The sequence below is a fragment of the Muscardinus avellanarius genome (genome assembly GCF_963383645.1).
Source record: "Muscardinus avellanarius genome assembly, chromosome: 20".
NCBI classification, from domain to species: domain Eukaryota; kingdom Metazoa; phylum Chordata; class Mammalia; order Rodentia; family Gliridae; genus Muscardinus; species Muscardinus avellanarius.
Window position 1 is genome coordinate 2,581,158 of NC_137806.1, and position 17,647 is coordinate 2,598,804.

The following is a 17,647-nucleotide window of genomic DNA, read 5'->3' on the forward strand; positions in this document are numbered from 1 at the left end:
TAGAGGAGAAATCCCAGTACTGCACTCCCAGGGACTTGACCCAGTGGGGGAGTGGCAGTGGCAGAGATATCACACCATAGGAGAACGCCCAACCTGGCACCCCCTCATGGTCTAAAACAGCCTCAGTTGACTCCCTGGGTCTGAGACTCTGCAATACAACCCAGTAAAGGAGTAGTGGGGACTGAGATACCACAGACTCGAGATCCAGAGCACCTTAAGTGAAGTCGTAGTGACTCAGGGAAGAACCCAGAGAAGACACAAACTTCTGAAATCATGGGAAAGAGGAATAACAATGGAGCAATGAATGCCCACAATCCCACAACATCAGAACCCGATAAAACAGAAAATCAGAGATTTCTAGAAGATCAAATCAGGAAAATAACCGTAGAAATAATAGAGGTGCTTCGAAAAGAATTCAGAGAGAGCCAAAAAGAGATAAAGGATGCAATTAATGAAGTAAAGGCCTCAATTCAAAGTACAAACAAACGATTAGACCACATGGAGAATAGAATCTCGCTCCTAGAAGATGATCATTCAAAAAATGAATGCATAGTTTCTAATTTAGAAAAAAAAATCCGACAGCAGGAATCTGACATTGAAGAAATATGGGCCCATTTTAAGAGAGCTAACCTAAGAATAATTGGAATAGAGGAGGGAAAAGAAGGTGAAACCAAAGGGATCCACAATCTCTTCAAGGAAGTAATAGCAGAAAAATTTCCAAACATAGAGCAAGAGGTCGATACACAGGTCCAGGAAACTTATAGAACTCCCTTTAGACAGGATCGGAGAAGAGGATCCCCACGCCACATAATTGTCAAAATGACCAATGTGGAAGCCAGGCAGAGAATCTTAAAGGCAACAAAAACAAAGGGCCAAGTGACATTCAGAGGCAAACCAATTAGAATCACTCCAGACTTCCCAAACCAAGTCATGAAAGCCAGAAGGGCTTGGAGTAACATATTCTCAACTCGGAAAGAAAACAACTTCCAGCCAAAAATTTCCTACCCAGCAAAACTTTCTATCAAATTATATGAGGAAATAAAAAACTTCCATTACAAACAGAAACTGAAGGAATTTATGTCTTCAAAACCAGCACTAGAGAAAATACTCAAAGAGATTAATTACAAAGAAGAAATAGGTAACACACAGCAGAATCAGAGAAATAAGATTTTCCATCCAACAGACAACTAAGATTGGTTATCTTTGGAGATTCATTATTTATGTTAGTCTTTTACCTATCTCTAAATTGTATTATTTGTTTTATTGTTGCTAATTTTAAGATTTCTAGTTTGAATATTATTATACCTTCAGATATAGCATTTGGAAATATTTTATCCCATTCTATCAGTAACTTTTAACTCTGTTTACATTGTCTTTGGATATATAATATTTTTTTATTCTTTAGGGAGTTTGTTTACCCTTCTATTGCCTGTGCCATTGAAATCATATCCAAGAAATCACTGCCAATTTCAGTGTTGCGAGGTTTTATGACCCAGATTTTCTTCTAAAAGTTTATAGTCTTAAGATTTATATTTAGGTCTTTTATCTATTTTGAGTTAATATTTGTATATGGTGTTAGGTAAGGGTTCAATTTTATTCTTTTCCATGTAATTATTATTTTTAACAATATTTAGTTAAAAGATCATTATTTCCTTCACCAAATGTTCATGGAAACCTTGTTAAAAATAACTTGACAATATATGGAAGAATTTATCTCTAGGCTTTTATTTAACTCCAATGGTTTATATATCTGCCTTTATAACAGTACAACACTGTTTCAATTATTGTAGCTTTATATGGTTTGAAATCAGAAAACATACATCTTCTAGCACTGTTCTTTTTTGAGATCGTTTTGGATATCTAGAGTCCATATTCCATATTAGGATAGATTTTTTTCTGAGAAATAAATAAATAAATGTATGATAGTTTCACCTAAAAAAAAGAAAAGAAAAAATATTCTCTGGTAAGAACAAAAGCAAAAAGAAATATTGAAATGTTATCTTTAAGTCATCAAAAGCTTGGTATCAGACAAATGAAACTGTTATGTGAGATTATCATTGTTAATTTTGGATAAATTGCTATAAAACTAGATGTCAACCACTAAGCCAAGCATGGGAAGGAGGGATAGGGAGGGAACGGGGTGGGATCGGGTAGGGGCTAACTGGGCAATATGTGCATATATGTCTACAAAAGTATTTTTATCCCATTATGATGTATGAATACAGTGCACTAATGAAAAATTATTTTTAAAAAAACAAAATAAAGAAGTAATGGACTTCCAAATGAAAGATAGCAAGCATATCTGCCAGCAAATGCCAATATTACACACACACGCACACACACACACACACACACACACACACACACACACTAAAGAATTGCCATGGTCTTAAAAGAGATAGGGTGTGAGTTACATATTCAAGGGCAAAAATGATTGGCTCCAGAGAAAGGAGGAGGGGAGACTTCTTAATTAGAAAAAAGAAAAAATTTTTTTCTTTCTTTTTCTTTCTGTGCTTTGATTATATGTGACATTCGTTAGAAAGTACAATGGTCATTTTGCAACCCGGAAGTGTGTGGGGATGGAAAGATGGCCATAGGGAACATTGAAGTTCAAACACAGTATCTACCCCAACCAGCAACTTCCTGACTATTTATCTTTTAATAGAGATAAATTAATTTCTGTCTGATCAAAGCTGCTGTGAGTTGGATTTTTATTTGCTTGGAGCCAAATCCATTTTTAACTATTACAAACAATAAGCAAAATTTTCACCTCAAATAGCAAGGAACCTAAGAGCTCAGCAGATCTTGAATTGGTTAATTGAGTAGCTTAATATCATCAAATGTATAAAATCAAAGGGATACCTTTGTTCTTTAGGTTCTGCTATCCACAGGTGACTGACTTTGTTCTAAAATCAGCTCATATAATTTTTTTTAATCTTTGCAATCACATCCTGAGAACAAACAAGTAGATTTTCTTCTTTTTGGATTCTTTGTAAGAGCAAGGCAAACCTTTTCTGGAAGCCTCTTCTACTGTAAATCTCATTGTCTAGACTCATATCCTTAGACTATGCCTAAACTAGCAAAGATGAAGAAAGAGAACCAACTGTGCTGTGATGTGGTAGAAGAAGGGGCTACTCAGATAAGAGTGCAGTTCTGACTGGAACAAGACACAATGGCCGGCAGCTGAGTTTGGTGGCACGTACCTATAATCCCATACTTGGAAGGCTGAGAAAGGAGGATTGCAGGTTTGAGACCAGCCTTAGTATCAAGGAGACCTTCAGCAACTTCACGAGATCCCATTTAAAAATAAAAAATAAAATACAGCTGAGGATGTAGCTCAGAGGTAGCATCCTCTGGTTTTAATTCCCAGTACAAAGAAGAAAGGAAAAGAGGTGACAAAAGAGTAACCAGACTTGAGAAAATAAGAGATGTCCTAATCCTAGGTATATGTTTTTAATGTCAGTTTATAAGTAGGAGATAATCTTTTAAAATTTTTTTTGGTTGGAGTAGAGACGGTTTTGAACATGAGACAGATTTCACCATAAAACACTTTGCATCAGAGTAAAGGTTATTGTATTCAAGGCCAGGGATTTTTTGTGAGAGTCTTTTCAAAAAGTATGAAAAATGGAATATTTTCAGCAAGAGAAAGTAATATAAGAGCAATCCTAAAGATGATTAATGTGGTTTGGGTTTGAGGCTGATAGGCTGAAACCTACGCGAAAAACCCCTCAGCCAGCGGTTTGAAGTAGTGCGATGTTATGGAGCCGTGAAGAAGCGGCCACTCAACAAGTTCCCAAAGAGAGAACTTCCAGGTGTTGGTGGCATATTGAGTGTGAAAGTCCAGGATGTAGAATCAAAGATGAACTTGAGGGTCTGAGTCTTGGTAAAAAGAAATGATTAATGCTACCAAACTAAGCGACGGTTTTACAGAGAACCCACTTGGAGAGGGCAACCATGAGTTTGTTTGGGGTCGTTGGCTTTGAAGTACAGTTGTGTAAGCCATGTGCAATTTCTAAATGCACTGAAAGATATTAGGCTCCAATCCATTGTGGATTCCTAGATCATTTGTGTGATAGTAGGAGGGGCCACCGAGAAGCATGAGAGAGAAACTGGGGAAAGTAATCATGATTTTGAAAAAATGAAGACAAGCAACCTGGCTGCATCTTTACTTTTAAGAAAATAAAGTTGGTTAAGAATAGAAGATTGAAGCCAGGCGTGGTGTCACATGCTTGTAATCCCCGCACTTGGGAGGTGGAGACAGGAGGATCGTGCACGTTTGGAGCCAACCTTGCTGGCTTGAGACCCTGTTTCCAAATAAACAATATAAAAATAGGTCTGGGAGTGTAGCCTGGAGGTAGAAGGGTTCCATTCCCAGTACCACCAAAAAAATTTTTTTAAAAATTGAAAGACAGAAATACGTTATGTAACCTCAAAGGAAATAAGGCCGGAGAGAAGATAAAACCACCAGGGAGACCACGCAGACCCAAAAGATTGCCAAAAGAAAGTCCTTATTAGCCATCTGGTGAGTACACGGCGGGGTGTTTGAGTCCTGAGTGTAGCTGTGAGCTGTTTTTCAGAGTTATTTTTATGCAGAAAAGCTGCAAATCTATGGATGAAAAGTAGTACAGGCAGTAGAGCAGGGTGGTACGCAAGCGTCACGCTCAGGCGACCCCTTCTATTACACCCACGCTCTGTCATGACAAAGATGGATCCTTCTATTTTATGCATCCCAGTTGTGATGAAGATGGAAAGTTTCTGATGAGTTTTTCATGCAGGTGCAAGTTAAGCAGAAATGACAGAAGCCAAAAGGGCAGTTATGCATGACTGAGTCATCTAGGGTAGCAACGTGGTGTTACTTATGCTAAAGCTAAGGCCTTAGATTAGCCCATAACACTAATTTCAGTGTTTTGAGAAAGAGTCAAGATCATGGGAAGAAATTAGCTTTAGAAAAGAGACATATTTTAAGGTAGAGGAGAATGAAATATAAGAGAATGTATCCTGGTTGTATAGATGTTTATAAAGTCAATAAAGTTATGTTTCATTCGGTGGGAAAGGAGGAACAAGGTATGCCAGAGAATAGAAAAGGATGTAGAATAATTATCATAGGACTTATAAGTTAGGGCATCAGGTGCATAGAAATACAATAGTACAGAAACTATATGAGATATTGCGTGCGTGCGTGCGTGCGTGTGTGTGTGTGTGTGTGTGTGTGTGTGTGTGTGTGTTTTAAAGGTTGAACCCAGAGAATATTTTAACTCTAAGTTATAATCCCACCCTGATTCTTTTTATTTTGAAACAAAGTTTTAGTAAGTTTCTTAGGGTCTCATTAAATTGCTGAGGCTGACCTTGAAACTGTGATCCTCCTGTCTTAGCCTCTCAAATACTGGTATTACGGACTTACACCACCACACCAAGTGTGACATCATTTTAAGGAATGTAGAATGACATGTGTTCTATGTATATGGAAAGATTCAGAATGCTTGCAAATGTGTTGGCTAAACACTGAGAGAACTGAATTTATCATATCTATTTATAATATAGACCTATTTTATATTATAGAATACAGGTACAACATGCCTGTATTCTATTAATATAGAGTGCATAGAGTCCATAGCAAGAATATAAAAATAAATGGATGATATAGTCATGTAGCATGAATGTAAAGAATCTACATGAGGAAATATTATCCAGTTTTCAAGGGTAAGGTACAGAAATGCTTTAAAAGTGAAATGTTGATATTTTATGAAGATCCTTTAAGGGATCCAGAAAATTCTGTATGAGAACATCTAAGCTCTGTTGTCTATGTTTGGCATTCCAATAGAGCAAGAGATTTTTTTTCTGACTAAAATTTTATTGCTCACGTTGGTTTTATGTTAAGGATTGAGAGGATTTTTTTATAGCACCAACTTCATATTTTTATATAGAAAGAGAAAGTTAATGACAATCTCAGCTGATTCATGCTGATTAAATAACCTAATAGTTCATTCTGTCCATATAGCACAGTCAGATTTTATAGTGAGTGTTCAAAAATAAGAACCACTATGCCAAAAGAAAGAAAGAAAACTGAAAGTTCAGATAGCAGAGTGTGATTATAGAAGGTTCCCAGATGACTAGAAGTAGAGTTCCAGTTATTATCAAATTTTTCTCATTGTGAACAATTTAATTTTAATGTGTTATCAATCAACACATTTAGAAGAGCATTTCTTTCATTATTTAGTGATCAGCTCTGAAATGTTGTTCTCTAGTGATTGGCATAGTACCCAAAAGGATTTGCTTCAATATAGTTTACTACTTTTTTCAAAGGAGCCTTTTATTTGGGGAAATGAATTTCCTCTCTAATGATCTACACTATTCAAACACCAGACTGAACCAAGGCACTATGTTGAGCATCCAGATGGTGGATAATTCTTCCCGAATTATCGCTACTATCATAATGCTATGATCATTGTTTATCTAAAGACATAGTTTTATTTATCACCTATAAATATTAGTAGTCAATCCAGATAAATCCTTAATGAATAAATCACATTGTTCATGAACTACTTTGGGAGCCTTTATTTAAAAAGTTGCAGTGCATAACTGATATTACCAAAGAATATAAATATTTTAATTGCATATATTTATCTATAAAGAAAATCTGCAAATACTAACTTTAAACAATCACAGATTTAGTACAATACCAAGTGTGATGAACGTCTCCAGTAACATTCATGAGCATTTCTGCTTTTGCTAGGACATTTTACAGACATAGCAGGAAGCTGCAATTTTGAAACAACTTCCAGAAACTGGACCGTGGCTTGCAGTCTGACGCAAGATGCGGAGGATGACTTGGACTGGGCCATTGGCAACACAATTCCTACAGAGACATTGGGTACAGATTCTGATCATACACCAGGTAAGTCAAGTCGCAGTACCCAGGCCAACCAAGCAACAGGGCTGCGAGCCCCTTTAGTGCTGATGTGAAGTTCGGAGGGCATGTGGGCCTGGAGAGCTGAATGAAAGGAGGGCTATCCCTTCTGCTTAGCCCCTGAATTATTAAATAGATCCAGAACTGCCGTTGCTCCATTGATTCATGCTTTAAGAGACTTGCAGAATTTATTCACTGCACCCTAACGGTGCCATTAAAGTTTCCAACGGAATGGGTAGGTAAGAGGTATTTAGATTAGAAACAGGTTAACATATACAGCCCCAGTGAGAAGAGACTCCTGCTCCCCCCACGGCCAGCCAGTTGGGGAACCACGATGGAAAAGGTAAATGGCAATAGACTGAGTGTGCATTGCCATCATGACACGTTCCTCTTCCTGCTCTATGGATTTCTCACTAGTGCTGTCACTAATGACTTTATTCTCAATAGACCCAAAATTGAAGTAAGGTTGTGATGTTACTTACTTTTATCCAGAAATTTTGCACAGGCAGCACTTTTCTTTCGTTACCGGGTATAATTTTTCTTAAGGATAAAAAAAAAAAATTCTTTTTTTTCTTTTTCTTTCTCTTTTTATTATTTATTTATTTATTTATTTATTTATTTATTTATTTATTTATTTATTTATTTTGGTGATACTGGGGTTCCTGGAAACCCTTCTATCTCCAGGCTACACTCCCAGACCTATTTGATACTTTTATAAATTTGGAAACAGAACCTTGTCTCCGCCTCCCAAGCGCGGGGATTAAAAGTGAGCGCCACCACACCCGGCTTCTTTCTCTTTATAATTGGTGGTACTAGGATTGAACCCACGGACATTCTATCTCTGAGTTATAATCCGGCCACTTTTGGTTTTTGTTTGAAAACAGGGTCTCGCTAGATGCTAAGTGTGGCACTATGTTGCTGAAGCTGTCCTCAAGACTAGTCCTTCTGACTCAGTTACCCATGACTGGGATTACAAAAATGTGCCACCATGGCCAGCTAAAAAGAGTACTTTTGCTTAGAGATAAAATCTAGCATGTGTGAAGGATGGAAAGTAGCTTGAGATGTGCGTGATGGTTAATTTCATGTGTGAACCTGGAGGATGTTTCTGGATGAGGTTCACACTTAAATTGGAAATGTTGGAGTAACGCAGAAGGTCCCCTATGATGTGACCACCAGTTAAAGAGCTAAAGAGCGAGACCAGCCTCTTCTGCACGAGGAGCTCCCAGCTGAGTGGCTTAGGGCTTCATCTGTATCATTAACTTCCTGGCTCTCCAGGCTCTACAGATTGGAGACTGTTCGGTCTCCATAACTATGCGTGCCAATTTCTTATAATAAATCTTTCTGTATGTATACACATCCTACTGGTGCCATCTCTCTGGAGAAGCCTGACTCATACAGTATTCTTCTGAGCAACTGAAGCATGAGTGCATTGTCAAAGAACATGATTATATGGAGCTAAAATAACTTCGCAAAGGGAAAGTACGTGTGACTGGCTTAGCCATTATATGACTACTAAAGAGGGAAAATTCGTTTTATTATTTATGTATTCCAGGCAGATTGAAAGTGTTGCAAAGTTCAGTTACAGCATGGGTGTCCATTCTGGTTTTAAAGTTTTCTCTTATTCATCTTCAAATCAAATATTCTGATTTCTTTTGACCTGCCAAGTTGTATTTATTTTTCCTTAGTGTTGCTTTTTATTATGAAAACAGAATGTTAATGCACACTAAATTTGGGGTTAAACAAGGTAGAGGAATAAGAAATTTAAAGTTTAATAATTAGGAAGATTTAGTATATAGTAAAATTAGATATTCTAACTCAATGAGATAAAAGATGTATTATTTAATATAATACTGGCATATCTGGTTATCCACCTGGAAGGATATGAAACTAAACTCTAATTCTATATCATATACAGGCTTTACTCCATTTCAGATGGAGTAAAGATTTAAATTTATCAAATAAAAACTAAATTATTGCAAGAAAATAGAGTACTTTGGGTACAGTTGATAGTAAGATCTAACTTACAAAACCCCAAAACAAATTTCTAAACCCAAATAGAAAGTATTCTGGGCACATTAACATGTAAAACCAACACATAATGATTTGTATAATGACATTTACTTCAGCATAGTTTAGAGTCAAAAAATGAGAAATAAAGAAATGACTATCATAAAATAACTTGTATCCTTTGTCCAGTCATTTCCCCATCTATCAAATGTCACACACTTCTCTAGTTCTTGTGTCTCTATCAGTAAACAAAAGGGACAGACGAGGAATGGAGCTACCATATTACCCAGCCATTCACTCCCCAGTATTTTTCTAAATGAAATTAAGTTAGACTATCTATGTTTATGGCAGCACAACTTGCAGTAGCAAGATTATGCAACTGACCTGGGTGTCCATCAAGGGACAAATGGATAGAAAATTATGGCATATATATATATAATGGAATTTTACTCAGCCGTAAAGAAGAACAACAATTTGTCACATGCAGGGAAATGAGTGGAGCTGGAGAATATTATGCTGTGAGATCAGCCAGTTTAAGAAAGTCAAGGGCCTGGTGTTTCCTTTTATTTATGGAAGCTAGAACACAAATAAGAAGCAAAATGTACTTCAGTCAAATGAGGAGAGAAGATAAAAAATAGTGGGATGGGAGGAAAGTGTGGAAGGGAAAATGAGAACTGAGGAAGAGAATTATTATTATTATTATTATTTTTTTTTTTTTGCAGTTGTGGGGATGGAACCCAGGGGCATTTGACCTCCGAGCTACACCCCCTGCCCTATTTTTTATTCTTTATTTTGAAACAGGGTCTCACTGAGTTGCAGAGGGCCTCACTAAGTAGCTGAGGCTGTTCGCGAACCGCGATCCTCCAGGTCTCAGCCTCCCGAAAGCTGGGATTACAAGCGTGTGCCACCACGCCAGGCTGGAAGAGAATATTTTAAATAAGGTTACCTCCAAACACTACAAATCTCACATATATGGAAAGGGAGAAAGGGGAAGGGAAGTGGGCATTGTTGGACCAATAAAAATATACACACATACACACACACACAGAGAGAGAGAGAGAGAGAGAGAGAGAGAGAGAGAGAGAGAGAGAGAGAGAGAGAGATCCCAGCTGTAGTAGGGCATACATTCACTTGGTGTTTGTGTGGTACTGTAGACTGAACTCAGGAGCATTCCACCTCTGAGCTACACCCACAGCCTTACTTTTTTATGCTTTATTTTGAAATGGGCCCTCACTGAGTTGCAAAGGGCCTCACTGTCTCAGCCTACCAAATGCTGGGATTACAAACGTGTGTCACCAAGGCCCGGCTAGCACTTTTATTTTTGTCATGAAACAGGGTCTCACTCAATTAGTACCTCGTTAATTTGCTGAGGCCATCCTTGAAACTGTGATCTTCCTGTTTCAGCCTCCCAAGTACTGGAAGTAATAGGTGTGCACCACTACGCCTGGCTTAGAACTTGCATTTTTGAAGAAAGAAAAAAATCTAATAGATAACCATAATGAATAAATTATGTAGCTTATTGGAATTGAAGGGGCAAAAAACAACATCAACAAAAAAAGTCGTATTATGGAGGGAGAATCACAATAAAAAAACAAAAAACTGGAGGGTCCATTCTGTATACAGAAAATATTTAGTAGAACTTCTGGCCTCTACCAACCAACTACATGACAGAAACTTGCCTGAAACTCAGAAACTGACTTACTTACTTACTCTCTCTCTCTCTCTCTCTCTCTCTCTCTCTCTCTCTCTCTCTCTCTGTGTGTGTGTGTGTGTGTGTGTGTGTGTGTGTGTATCAAAATGTCTTTAGAAATTGCTAACTATTCCCTAGGGCAAAGTTGAACCAGCCTTGTTTTTCTGGGATGAAACCAACTTGCTCGTGGTGTAAGATTCTCTTGATATGGTTTTAAATGCCAATAGCTAGTATTTTGCTTAGAATATTTGCATCTATGTTCATTAGGGATATTGGTCTTTTCTAGAGGTATCTTTATTTGGTTTGGGGGTTAATGTGCTACTGGCCTCATAGAAGGAATTTGGGAGAGTTCTATCTCTTTCAATTTCCTGGAATGAGTTATGAAGTATTGGTATTAGTTCTTCACTTAAAGTTTTGTAGAATTTAAGTGGAATCCTATCTGGACCTGGGCTTTTCTTTGATGGAAGAATTTTTATCACCGTTTGTATTTCTTTGTTTGCTATTGGTTGGTTTAGGCTTGCTATGTCCTCTTGGTTCAGTTTAGGTAGGTTAATTGTGTTTAAAAATCTATCAATTTCTTCCATGTTTTATAGTCTATTGGAGTATAAATTTTTAAAGTAGTTTCTGATAATCCTTTGAATTTTTTCACTATCTGTGGTGATGTCTCCTTTTTTCATTTCTAATTTTAATCATTTGAGTTGATTCTCTTTTTCTTTTGGTTAGGTTGCCTAGGGGTTTATCAGTTCTATTAATCTTTTCAAAGAACCAGCTTTTTGTTTTGCTGATTCTTTGAATTGTTTTTTGTTCTCTATTTCAATTATTTCTGCTCTTATTTTCTGCTCTTATTTTAATAATTTTCTGCCTTCTGCTGGCTTTGGGATTAGACTGTTACAGTCTTTCTAGGTCCTTGAGTTGTGTCATTAGTTTCTTGGTGATTCTCTGTCCTTCTTATGTGGGCACTCAATGCAACAAACTTTCCTCTTAATACTGTCTTCATAGTGTCTCATACATTTTGGTAAGTTTTGTCTCTGTTTCATTTGTTTTCATAATTTTTTAAAATTTCTTCCCTAATTTCCACTCTTACCCGTTCAATATTCAATAGTGTATCATTCAATCTCCATGTATTTGAATAGTTTCTATTGAGTTTTCTGCTATTGATATCTACTTTCATTCCATTATAGTCTGAAAAGATGCAAGGAATTATATTACATCTTTTGAATTTGCTGGTGTTTACTTTGTGTCCCAGGATGTGATCTATTTTGGAGAAGGTTCCACGGGCTACTGAGAAGAATGTGTATTCTGTAGTTCCTGGCTGAAATATTCTATACATGTCTATTAGGTCCATTTGGTTTATAGTTTTCTTTAGCTCTAAAGAGTCTTTACTCATCTTTTGCCTTGAAGATAGATCCAGTGGTGTTAGAGGCGTATTAAAGTCTCCCAGAATTATTGTATTTGGGTCTACTTGGGATCTCATGTCCAGAAGGGTTTGTTTTACGAATGTGGTTGCACCCGCAATTGGGGCATAAACATTTACTCTATTATATCCTCTTGATGTATTGTTCCTTTTAATAAAAGGAAGTGCCCTGTTTTGTCTCTTCTAATGTGTTTTAGTTTAAAGTCTGTTTTGTTGGATGTCAGGGTTGCTACCCCTGCTCTTTTTTGGTCTCCAGTAGCATGGCATATTTCCATCCTTTCACTTTCAGTCTGTGAATGTCTTTGGCTGTAAAGGTGAGTTTCTTGAAGATAGCATATATTTGGATTATGTTTTTTAATCCACATTGCCAGTCTATGTCTTTTGATTGGTGAGTTAAGTCCTTTGACGTGAAGAAATATTATTGAAATATGATTTTTGTTTTCTGTCATTTTGTGTTCTGTCTTTTGTTTGGTAGTTTGGTCTTTCTTCTTTACTTAAATGGCCCACTTATCAACTTCCTCTCTTTTCTGGTTCTGAAGTCTGCTTCTTTTTTCTTCTTTATGCTTTATTTCTTTAAGAATTTTCTCTAGTGTTGGCTTTGAATTCATGAATTTTTTTGAGATTCTGTTTATCTTGTTTATCTGGGGTGATTCTTATTGTTTTGCCTCTATATGTCACCCGTCGTTTTGTTCTCACTGCTTTTAAGATTCCTTCCTTGGCCTCTATGTTGGTCATTTTGACTATTATGTGATGTGGGTAGGTCCTTCTTTGATCTTGTCTTAATGGTGTTCTGTATGTCTCCTGGACATGAAGATCCAAGTCTCTTTCCATGTTTGGAAAATTCTCTGAAATTATTTCTCTGAAGGGATTACAGATGCCCTTGGTCTGTACCTCTATCCCTTCTTCAATGCCTTTTATCCATAAGTTAGGTCACTTCATGTTGTTCCAAATTTGTTGGCTGTTTAAGTTTTGTTGCTGTAATAACTTCTGTACACTGTTGACTGTGTTTTCAGTTTTGGATGAAGTGTCTTCTAACAGTGATATTCTACTTTCCATTTCATCTAATCTTCCAGAATTTCTTTCATTGCTGTCATTTCATTTATTGACTCATTTCATTCCAGACCTCTTTCTGATTCTTTCTTAGTGTTTCTAATTTGTCTTTCATCTCCTCTAGACTTGCTTTAAATCCTTTCATCATATTGTAGATCAAGATTCTGAACTCCCTTCTTGCATTTCTTGCATTTCATATTTGTGACTTCAGTCATTTCTCTACTATTCCTGGTTCTCAAGTTTTCAAAGTTCTCAGGCCTGTGTTTCTGATGTCTTCCCATAGTTTGTGGGTATTATGTTTAATCCAGTCTTAGTAGTAAGTATTTAGAAGAGTCAACAGGTAAGCAGTAATTTTTCGAGTGGTGAGGGTTGGGTGATGGTGGAGTAGCTAGGTGAGGGTTGGGTAATGGTGGAGTAGCTAGGGTGATGGGTGCAGGACTGTGGAAGAATTTAAGTACAATAAGGTTGAATCAGGTTGAGAATGGGAGAAGGTTAGATAGTAGGACTCTTGTATTTATTAGAATATTTAAGTATGGAGATGTGAGAAACTTTGTGTGTTAAACAAAGATACAGTTAGGGAACAAAGAGAAAGTTTTGAGGGAAGATAGTAGATAGTCTAAATTGTAGACTTTTGTAGAGAGAGTGAGAGGAAGGTGCAAACACAAACACATAAAGTAACAAAATATGGTAGAAAGACTATTATACATCAAATATAAACAACAACATTGACAAAACAGAAATGGACCATTAAGAGAGAACAAAAAGGGTTAAGAGCATAAACAGGATAAACATAAAATAAAACAAAAAAACCATGTGATAATGAAGTGAATGATCCAAACAAACAAGAAACCCAAATAAAAGTTTAAAAAGACGGAAAAATAATCCCCCCCCAAAAAAATGTAACCCAAAAAAAAAAAAACCCAAACCAAAAAATCAAAATAAAACAAATCAGCAAAAAAAGAAAGAAAATAAAAAGAAAAAGAAACAGTCCTACTATTTTAGTAATGTACGTTGTGTATGCCAATGTCTCCTATTTGTTTGGAGTATCCCCTGGTGGCCCTGTGCAGGTATCGCGCCTTAAGCCCCCTTGCTGTGTCAGTGGTGTTGAAGGTGCAGCCCTGGGCGCACACTGGGGCCCTCAGTTATTGCCTGTCTGGTGGCGCTCTCTGTGTGCCCGCTGGCTCCCGTGGCTCATCCGAGCTCACGCTGTTACCTGGCAGCCCAGTCTGGGGCTCTGAAGGGCTGGCAGCTCTTCCATATCACGCTGATTCTCCGGGGGCATGGCAGGTCTGGCTCTGGGTCCCTGAAGGTCTCCTAGCGCCACTGCAGGTGCCTCCTCTGGTGTGCAAACGGTGCCGCTCAGGTGCTCAGGTGAACGCGAAGCTTAAGATGTTAGTGCTCTATGGCCACCTTCAGACTCTTGGACAGTTCTCGGACTGCGAGGACTGCAGCACCCCAAAATCCTTTTGGGGCCGGCAGCTCGATATGGCGCCGGCAGCCACAGCGTCTGCAGCTCGCCTGTGCATCTTTTGAGTTTGTTGCACTCAATCTCACAGGCCATAGTTACTGGATTTCTTCTGCAGTAGTCCCTGAGTCTGTTTTGGGTCATAAGCTGGGCTGGGCCACGCTCTCTCGTGGCCAGGCCTCGGGTTGCCCAGGTGAGACCACGCGGGCTCAGGCTCGGGCTTCAGCCGGAGGTGATGTCAGCCGGGGAGGTGCCAGGTGGAGCAGAGCCTGAGTCTTCAGGCCCCGGGCGGCTTACCTGCAGCGTGCAGCCTGGCACGGCAGCGGCTCAGCTCCCTGGCTTCCTGGGTCCCCAAAAGACTTTTCCTCTTGGGTTATTTTGCCATGTTGGTGTGAGTCAGGTCCAGGGATTGCGGTTTGGGTCAGCGCCCCGTGATGGCATCAGTGGTCCAGCTGCGTATGCAGCAGATCGACGCTGGAACTTTTTTTTTTTTTGCAGTGGATCTCGCAGTTCAAGGTATCTGGATTCCTTCTGCTAAGGTTCCTGGGTCTGTTTTGGTTCCTGAGATATATTTATTTTGTTGATGAAGACACTGCCTTCTCAGTAGTTGAATTTTATTTATTTCAGCCACTGAGAAGTGTTGTGTCCTACAGTCGCCATTTTTCTTCTTTTAATATGTTTTCATATGTTGAACCTCTATTTTCCTTAATTCTAGAAATTATTTTCTCACCTTATTTCTCCTGTGATCTAGTTTATATTCAAAAGTGTATCATTAAGGCTTCAAGTGTTTATATAATTCCTTTGGGTCTTCCTGTTGTTGATTTCTACTTTTGTTCCATTATGATCTGAAAATATATGAGAACTTATAATTTTTTAGTTTGCTGGTACTTGCTTTTTGGCCCAAAATGTGGTTTATTCTGGAGAAGTTTCCATGAGCAGCTGAGAAGAATATGTATTCAGCCATTGTTGGTTGGGATATACTATGTGTCTATTAGATCCATTTGGCTTATAGGGTTCATTAGATCTGAAGAGTTTCTACTCATCTTTTTCTGCCCTGGGCATCTGAGATCACATGAGGTAGAGCTGGCCTCTAATCTTGGTGCCTGTGGCACTCAGACATTACCAGGTTCACGTTTATAACCTTCCAAACCTGTAGCACGTTTGGCTGAGTTTCTTCACTCCACAGACACCACTGCTGGGGGTCCTGTTGTGACTGCCGGAGACCCTGCAGGGCTGAGATGAACTCCAAACTCTAGATGGAGTCCACTTGAGTTTCCTTTGGGGCTATTTGCTAATTGGTGTTTCTGAAGTGCCCACCTGTAGCCCTTTCTCTCTCCTGTGCACAGCTGATTTGCAAACTCAGAGCTCTGGTAGGTTTGTACATTTTTATACAAGTCTCTGTTACGGTGCAGGTTCTTTCTGAGGTGGTTTTTAAACTCTAGGTCTTGATCAGCATTGCTCGGAACCTCTGCAGGAAGGAATGAGTTCAGGTGTGGCCACGAAGTTTACTGGGCAGTGTGGCTTGTTAATTTATACAGTCACCATTGAGGAGGCTGGTTGAGGTTACTGGGGTCCCCACAGGAAGGTCCTGTTGTTTCTCAGTCCAGGTCCACACACGGCCACATGAATTTGCTGGGCAGTTTGGTCGGTTGGTCTGGGGAGTCTCAGTCTTGAGGTACTCAAGTGTAACGAGAAGAATGCAATTGCTTTTGATGATGGTTTTATATGATCACTGGCTCAACAAGATTTTGCTTCATCTTTACTGGAGTTGGTCTCTGAAGTCCAGCAGCTGCCAGCCCTGACCGGGCTCGCCAGAATGGCAATGCCTTTTGCTCTCCACTCACCAGAGGAGACACAGGGAGCTCTTTCCACCCTCCCTTCTCTGTGCTGTCCAATTCCTCCACATTTTAACTCTCTTTTTTCTGCTGAGTTCTGATTTCTTTTCTTCTCTTTCCAAGAAGCAATCTTGTTCCAAGATTGCTCGAGTTCCAAGACTTGAGTAACTGATAGTCGCTGCCTTCCACTAGCCCACCATCTTTAATCTTAGAGCTAATTTCATCTATTCTAGATATTACTCCTCTAAGAGAGGAGTAGCTGGCAAAGATTTTCTCCCATTCAGTAGACTCTCTCTTTAGACTCCTTGTTGGTTTTCTTTCTGTGCAAAAGCTTTCCAATTTAATGCCGTCCCATTTATTGAGTCTCATTTTTATTTCCTGAGCTTATGTAGGTCCTGTTGAAGTCTCTACCAGTTCCTGTATATGAGAGAGTTAAAGTCATTCACCTTTTTTAAAAATTTATTTAATGCTAATAATTAAAAAGGAACTTTTATAATCCTAGTATAGTGATATAGCCTTTAGTAAGCTTTGTGTTTGTGTATACTGCCATTCTTAATATTCATATTTACAAACAAATATAGGGATAATATGGTTTAGTAATTAAATATAGTATAAATAAATTTATATGTTGTGAAATATTTTTAGAGATGCAGTTTTATTTATAGTATTCCAATTTAGAAATATGTCAAAATGTATAAAGTTATTTAATGACCAATTATTAATTACTAATACTTTTATTACAGTTTGATCACAACAATGAATATACATGTAAATGGAATTTTTAAATTTTGCAGTATATTTTGAAGTTGGGTACAAGTTTGAGTACAGGTTTTTTTTTCCTTGAGAAATTGCAAGAATACAGATTTGGTGGCACACACTTTTAATCCTAGTACTTGTGAAGCTGAGTCAGGATGATTGGGGTTCATGGCCAACCTTAGATACTTAGTGAGGCCCACCACAACTTATTGAGATCCTATTTAAAAATCAGGCTGGGGGTGTATTTCAGAGGTCAAATGTCCCTGTGTTCAATTCCTAGCACCACAAAAAAATAAATTATAAGAAACAAACCAGTTTTCATTTTTGTTGCTAAGCTCCAGACAAGAACATATAAATAAAAAGCCCAAGTTCTTTAGATTTGAAAATTATGTCTACTAATATAATATTACTAATGAGACAAAAAATATTATTGGCTCAGATAAACAAAAGATAGAAACATACTGAAAATGAGAATAGTTATATCTATTTCTCAAAAGGAGAAACATGAGTGTTCCATGGTTCC

At 38.1% G+C, this 17,647-nt stretch overlaps 1 protein-coding gene across 1 annotated transcript in view; it reads left to right on the top strand.

The window, feature by feature from the left end:
- MALRD1 (MAM and LDL receptor class A domain containing 1) overlaps positions 1–17,647 on the top strand; it is a gene marked incomplete at both ends in the record, with an annotated part of 671,257 nt that overhangs the window by 451,443 nt on the left and 202,167 nt on the right. The window contains one exon of the mRNA XM_080717079.1: positions 6,734–6,899. Within this exon, the coding sequence (XP_080573205.1) occupies positions 6,734–6,899 (166 nt within the window). The remainder of the gene's footprint in view (positions 1–6,733; positions 6,900–17,647) is intronic.